At 44.7% G+C, this 7,615-nt stretch overlaps 1 protein-coding gene across 2 annotated transcripts in view; it reads left to right on the forward strand.

The window, feature by feature from the left end:
* Window positions 1-7,615, forward strand: part of GREB1L (growth regulation by estrogen in breast cancer 1 like) — a 229,529-nt gene that overhangs the window by 208,417 nt on the left and 13,497 nt on the right. For both annotated transcript variants that reach the window (XM_019546864.1, XM_019546862.1), the window contains 4 exons: window positions 1,136-1,698; window positions 3,642-3,744; window positions 4,885-5,040; window positions 5,141-5,280. In XM_019546864.1, coding sequence (XP_019402409.1) covers window positions 1,136-1,698; window positions 3,642-3,744; window positions 4,885-5,040; window positions 5,141-5,280 — 962 coding nt within the window. The remainder of the gene's footprint in view (window positions 1-1,135; window positions 1,699-3,641; window positions 3,745-4,884; window positions 5,041-5,140; window positions 5,281-7,615) is intronic.

Genomic DNA, 7,615 nt, shown 5'->3' on the forward strand with positions numbered 1-7,615 from the left:
TGGGATTTGCTCGAGAAGCATCTATGGATGCACGCCAGCATTTTGGTCGCTTTACTAGCCGCAGCATCGCATTGGAGGCTCATGTTCATCTTAAGGCTGACTTGCCTTTCCAAATCCCAAAATGTCTCCATGTAAGAGAGAGAGTGAGAATGATCCTTATGCTCAAAAGGGGGCACTACTGTTGATTTCTGTTCAGTGAGAGGATGTTTCCCGTCCGGTTCTGGTGGAGAGAGCAAGTCATAGGCTCAGTTGATCTACATTTCTAACTCCACTGATTTCAGTACAGCTACCTTGACTAATACCAGGTGAGGGCCTGACACCACAGGGTTTAACTAAACAGAAACATTTGTATATTAAACTTAGATCAATTGGGTTCATATCTTATGAGCCAGGAATCTGGGTTTTCTGTTCCCCAGGGAAAAATGGAAAAAAAAAACCTCCAAATTTTTCCTTTTAACTGCAGATTTTTAATTTTAATGGAGAAATGCATGGATTTGCCACTTTTGCAAGGAACTCTGTGCAGGCTGGCAGAGTTCCAGTCTGCAGGGGGCTGAGGGGAGCGGGAGAAGGCTGTCAGGCTGGGGGCACTATGTGCACATGCATGCACACACAAGCACATGGCTGCCAGGGAGCCTGGAGAGAGCAGTTCCCATAGGTAAGTCAGGAAGGGTGGGAGGGGAAGGGAGGGGAGGGATTGAGTCCCCTGTAGGGAGGTGAGAAGTGAGGGGCACCAGCGGGGCTGGGAGTGGGGAGTGAGGGGCCTGGACCTCCATCGTAGAAGGGGTTAGAGGGAGCTGTGATTTTCAATGATAAAAAAACCCAAAATCAAATGCTAAAATGTATAGGTACTGATTTTATTTATTATAGTGACACTGGTAGGATTCCAAAATGCTTTAAAATTGCAAATATATCAATAAAACATTGTGTTCAACTGATACCTATATATGTATAGTGGGGTTTCATTTTAATTGTGGATTTGGGAATTTTTTATTCAGAAAATGCGTGATTTATTTATTTTTTATACCACAGTGTTTGTAATTTTTAAACAGAGAAAACCAGGATCCCTTCTTATGAGGTTGTCTGGGTATTTTGGGGGCTTGATTGTTTCCTTTTATTTCCTGCTTTTTCCTACCAGGTTCTTTAGCTGAAAATGGTGTGAGTTCCTCCAGTGCTGCAGACAAGTCTCAGAAACAACCAGCATCCCTTAACTTTCAGCATGTAGCCCATAGTTCAGTGGATGAAGGAACTTACCCTGGCTTTACATCTGGGGAGACTCTGAAACAGGAATGTGACTCTCTGGGCAACCAGATGGCAAGCAGCACCACTTCTAAGTTCTCATCCTCGTCCTCCGCATCTCAGATGTTTCGGTGGCCCAGCCAGTCTGCCAAGGAGGGCAAGACCCTACGTGCTGCACTGCCACGCATCGTCATATTGTCTAAAGCTGCCTATTGTCTCCTTAGCTCACAGAAAAATGGGCACTTGCCTTCCTCCTCTTCTCTCTTGCCTCATGCCGATGTGTCTTGGCTGAACTCTTTGAGGTCTGTGCTTCACAAGGACATGAATAGTGACGAGCAGTCTCTCTACTACAGGCAGTGGACCACAGCCAGGCAACATCATGCAGATTACAGTAATCAGGGCGAAACTGCTGGTTCCAGGAATTTCCACCCACGACGACTGCTTTTGACAGGACCTCCTCAGGTATGAGAGTTTTCCTCACAGTAGAGCATGAGGGCAGAAGAGGTGGACCAAAAGGTAGCTACAAATAGAGGACTTTTTTTTTCTTTTCAAGGCACATGGCAAGACACAAATGGCATTGTTTACTGGGTTTGTTTAAAGCCATGCTTTGTGGTACGATGCTTCTAGAATTGATACCTGTCTAAAAAAAAGAGTTCCCTAGTTGGTTCATGAAAAGCCACTTAATGTGTGGGTTGTCATGTTTGGGGCCACATAACAAAATGAACTTACAGTGCAATCCTTTTATGTTCAATTGGTGTAACATAATGCGCACTTTTAGATGTGCTCAAGGGGTGGGGCCATTTTAATTAGAGTGGCTCCAAGAGCTGCTCTAATTAAAGTGCTGTAGCATCTGATATTAGCATCCCCACACTTCAAAATGGTGGCAGGAGTGCTTGAACTAAAGCTCATTCGACAAGCTTTATTTCAAAGGCGCTTGCCACCATTTTGAAGCCTGGGGATGTTAATACATGAGATGCAGAGCCTGGCTGGAGCACTGTAAGTACTAGGGCTGTTTTGTTTTGATGCTGTTTCAACTCATTTTGAGCTCAAAACAGCAAAATCGAAATGAAACTAAGGGCTTCAAAGCCGCCTTGAAACGAAACGAGGGCAGTCGAAATGTTCTGAAATGTTTCAAAACTCAAGCAGGGCTTGCCTGCAGGGAAACAGAAAGTAAGGAGGGGGAGGAGAGGGGAAGGAGTGCTCTCATACTGACTGTGTAGCTGGCCAGTGACTGTCGGCCCTCCCTGAGGTCCCTTCCAATCCCAGCGCTGTGGCGGAGGGATGGAAAAAAACAGCATAAAAGGCAGCATTATTTGAACTGGCCTGCTTTCTGTCACCCATGTCATGAGTTTTGCTTGTCAGTGGCTTGAGATGCAGTTTCCCAGAAACTCCTGGACCTATCTCCTTGAAACTTGGCAGGCTTCATGACCTCAGCAGGGGCAGGGGTACCATCCCTGCAGTTTTCACCCTGCTGTGCCTTAACACACAAGTCACTCGAGTTTTACTTTCAAGAATTTGAGGTGCAGTTTCCCAGAAACCCCATGCATCTGTCTTTGATACTTGGCAGGCTTTGTGGCCTCAGAAGGAGCTACTGTCCCTGCAAGTTCCATCGAAATTAGGCAAGAACTGACAAAGTTATGGGCAGTTTTGTGGTTCCCCATTATAACCTGTGGGTGAAATGTCTAAACAGCAAGACAGTTTTGACGAAACGAAACAGAACAGTGGTTTTGAAATGAAATGAAACTCGAAATGAAACACTGTCCCGTCAAAATGAAACAGTGCTGTTTTGCACAGCCCTAGTAATTACAACACTCCAGCAGTCTTGATTGGGTCTGCTCTGACATGCTGGGATTACAGTGCATTGGAGCAGCCCCGCAGCACATCTGTAGGCACCCGATATGCCTTGCATACAAATCTATGGCAAGGAGAACAGTTGGGCTGTTGCTAAGGTTTGTCAGGCAGTTATTCATGAATGGTCAATGGGTAGAGCTTCACCCATGAGCTGCCCCTGTCAAGGATAGCCACCTTTTGTGGGCTACGTTCACAAGCTTTGCAGGCTGCATTTCAGGAGCCCCCTGCTCTAAAGGAGATGGTTCTGTGCGAGGCCTGGTTCACATTCCTGCCTTAAACAGATCTGGAGAGAGCAGATTAACTTCTGCAAGACACTGATATAAAACAACTTGTAGGTGCTGGGCCTGATTTTCAACCAGTTCTAATGGTGACATCCCACTGAAGTTGATGCGATTGTGTAACTGAGAGCAGTATTTATTAATAATGCGCTCTTACCATATATAGACATTATTCAGGCAGGACTGGAAAGCAAAATAAGAGGACAAAATGTAAATAGGTTAGCTGTAACTGTATTTTTATAGTCAATTTTCTGTGTTTTTCCTCCTTCGGTTTAGGTGGGAAAGACTGGTTCATACTTGCAGTTCCTCAGGATTCTCTTTCGCATGCTGATCAGGTTACTGGAGGTTGATGTATATGATGAAGAAGAAATTAACTGCGGTAAGTATGAAGGAGGATTTCATTGTACCTCAAGCAGAAATGAACTTTAATAAAATAAAAGTAAAGTTTTTGACTGAATAAAATCATTTTGTAAATTAAAATTAACGTCTTGTATGTTAAATGACATATCATTAATATGTCAACATGTAGCTAGATTCTCAGGAGGTTTTTAAATACATTCTTCCTTTTTAGGGGGCTAGATGCAATTATCCATGGACAGTGGAACACTTTTAAGTGAAGAAATACTATATCTAGGCAGTACTGGGAAGGCAAATGAAGGCAGTAAAATTCATGCAGATACAATCTGTCTCTTTTTGTCTCTTCGTGGCTTTCATATATTTTTCTTTCCCCAATATTGGCTCTGTCCTCATTTAAGCCAACAAAATGAATTTAAAAAGGTTTGTTTCACTTTGCAGTTTGGGTAGTAGTTATAAGCTCACTATAAATTAGCTACCAATTTCTGTGGACGCTTCTATTGTGTCTTAAACTTAAAAGTTGTCAGTTGGGGATGAAACTTCTGGGTAACATCTGCTCATTATCAGGGAATACAAATCCCCAGGTATACTTTACCAGGTATACCTCTTTATGGAGTCACAAACCATTACAGTTGAGTTGTGTACATCTCCTAACACATGAGCCCTACAACCAAGGCACTAGCTTTGAAAAAGGGTGGTTATCTTCTATCCATTGAACAAACTAATGTATAATTATGCTCAAAGACTGGTGTAATAGAGTTAAAATGTAACCCTTTAGTTTGAAGCTGTTACAGCGATGATTAATCCTTAATGACATGAGATGAAAAAGATGGAAGGTGAGATGGAGAATTGACTGCATCACTAGCTAATTTTATCCAGTGCCTAGAGCTTTTAGTGATGGACACCTTCCAAATACTGACAGGTGAATAAAATAGAAGCTCAGCTATTGAGACTGCTCCTTTGGTTCTTCCCTTTCTAAGGAATTTTCATTTCTTTCAAATGGCATCATATGATTTCTCATGCCAGTTCCAGTTTGTATGTTTGCCATAGAGTTCAACTTTTATTTTTGTTTCTGTGTATTTGTTGGCTTACAAATGCCAAGGAAACCCATTTGGCCTGTTCTTTTCCATTGCTTGCACCAAATGTATGTTTTTTACTTGCACAGATCATGCAGAAAGTAGTGAAGTCACTCAGTCTAACAATGATCACTGGCCTGATATTGAAATCTTCAGTAAAATGACCTTTGACCTGAGTGTGCATGACCCCAAATACAGTTCCATAAGTCCAGTGTATACAGAACAACTATCAAGAGTAAAACAAGGTCAGTACTTGGTTTTCTTTAAAATACTTATTCAAATGACAGCCCACTTGCAAGTGTATCAGTGATCTAAAAAATAATTGTTTATCATCTTGGTTTGCAGAAAACAATAAAGAAACTAAAATTGAGGAGCCCAGAAAAAGAGAGACAGTGTCCATGATGTTGACCAAATATGCAGCTTACAATACATTTCATCACTGTGAACAGTGCCATCAGTACATGGATATTAATCCTGCTGCACAGGTTGGTATTGGAACTTCTATATGTGTATATCTACAGCTTAGCATAGCACAGCATGTCTGTCTGTCTGTCTGTCTGTCTACACCCAAAGGAAGGACACTTTGCACCCTTATCCTTGCACCTTTCCCCACTATGGAGTTGATCCAATAAAAGATATCACCCAAAAGAAACTCACCGGGGGGGCCAGCAGGAATTGGGGGAGGCTCTGTTCCCCCGGGCACCACCCAGGGTTACTAAGAAGAACAGTTACAAATTGTTAGAGAGAAGGTTCAGGCTGGACATCAGGGGGCATTACTTTATGGTTAGGGCTGCCAGGCTCTGGCATGGGCTCCCAAGTGAGGTGGTGCTTTCTCTTACCTTGGGGGTCTTCAAGAGGAGGCTGGACAGATACTTGGCTGAGGTGTTATGATCCCGGCACCCGTCCCTGCTGGGGTTGGACCTGATGTTCTCTTTAGGTCCCTTCCGACTCTAAGCACTATGATACTAAAAACCCTTGCCTGTTGCATGTTTCCTGGATTTTCATATTTGCAACAACACTCCATACCTACTAGTATGTTATATAGGTCCTCTGCCCTATGTGATGGGAACTGAGGAAAGCTTAGCTTCTTCAAACCTTTAGAGAGGCATTTTAAAAATTATTTATATCCCTTTGTTTTGCTGGGACCCAACAGTACAAAAGTGTGTAACCTGGCAGGAACCTGAAAAATCTTCCCAGTTAGGAGCTTAGGGCTTTTGTTCTTTAGTCACCATAAAGTGTTTACTTAGATGTTTCTTATTGCAAGTCACTGCATTCCTCTGTGCTTGGTTTTCTAACAGCCTGTTATGAAATTGAAAACAAAGAGGTTAAATAGGCTTTAGCACTATGTCTGTGTGTCTAAGGCTACATGCAAACATTCAGTCTCTATTGGGAAAATTGCTGTTCTCTAGATAGAAACCAGAAGTGTACACACAGACATTCAAGCTTTTTCTTCTGGAGCAAAAATAGCTACTCCAGGAACACCCAGGGTTAAGTCGCTCCCAGACTGAATGTCTATACACTTTCAACTGAGTGGAGTCACAGATGTGTGTAGTGGGTGAGGACTTTGCCCCACTGCTCTGTGCACCAGGAGTGAGCAGGTGGAGCAGCACTGAGTCCCCTGCTTGCTTCTCCCACCCCAGGACCAGAGTGAGAAGTGGGCATGGGTTGTCCTAGTGCTCCCTCCTCTGCTCCCACTCAGCTTTGTTTTTCTCCTCTCCCAGATTGGTCTGGGAGGGGAGGGGAATCGTAAAGCCCACTTCCTAGCCCCTTCTCTAAGCCAGGGAAGTGTCTGGCCTCTCCAGTCCCTTCCCCTCTTCAACTGATCCAGGAGGAGAGAGGAGCAGCTACTACTGCTCCTGTCCTCTGCCCCATGCTGGACACTGCTAGGCTTGAGAGAGGGACTGGGGGCTTTGCCCCAGTGCTCCCTCCACTCCGCTCCACTCCCTGAGACTGAAGAGTGGAGTCAAAATGGGTAGCCTCCACCCTGTTTCCCAGAGCCTGGTCTGGTTTGTTTGTTTTGGGTTTTTTTAAAGAAATTTTTCATGTCCCAAGCCAAATCAAGTCCAAACCATGAGTCAGTCCAGAAGCATAAGTGGCCCTACAACCAGCAAACATCCTCCACCCCCACCAGGGGCTTCAGATATTTCCAAAGTCTTTTGGCAGGCATCCTACATGCAGGCCCAAGCCCAGAGGCTTGGGGTGCAGATGCCCCCAAGTTTCACCTGCCCTCAGCCATATGACCGCAGAAGCAAGCTACGGAGGAGCCTCCCATTTCCATAAAGTGGGCTTTAAGTCCCAACACCTCGGCAGGTACTAAAACACACCAGAAGAACAGTTATCCCTGTGAACACTTGAGAAAAACTGCCTTCACGGACCCAGATACACGGTGTTTCCCCTGCCAGCTTGGGGGGACAGTGTTCTGGTGCAAGCGGAGGGAGTCTTTCCCTGCTGCTGCACTCCCCTTGGACTGTGAGGGGTGGAGCAGGCATGCATGGCTCCCCTCACCTTCCCCAGACTGAGATCACCCCAGTCTCAGGAAGGCGCCGAGAGCAGGGCAGAGGAAGCAGCTGCAGACTGAATATCTGTACTGCTCCCTTTCCTGGAACGATTTCTCCCAGAGGAAAGTTGTCAGAAATTTCCCCCAGTTTCTAGGTAGGCAGAATGTCTGTCAACGGCCTAAGCAGCACTTACATAACCTTATAACTGCCATTATAAATCTGCCAGAGCAGATTTAGATTGGATATTAGGAGGAACTTCTTCACAGTTCAAGTGGCCAAGGTCTGGAACGGGCTCCCAAGGGAGGTGGTGCTCTCCCCTACC

Source organism: Crocodylus porosus, unplaced genomic scaffold, assembly GCF_001723895.1.
Source record: "Crocodylus porosus isolate Cpor-Errol unplaced genomic scaffold, CroPor_comp1, whole genome shotgun sequence".
Taxonomy (NCBI): domain Eukaryota; kingdom Metazoa; phylum Chordata; order Crocodylia; family Crocodylidae; genus Crocodylus; species Crocodylus porosus.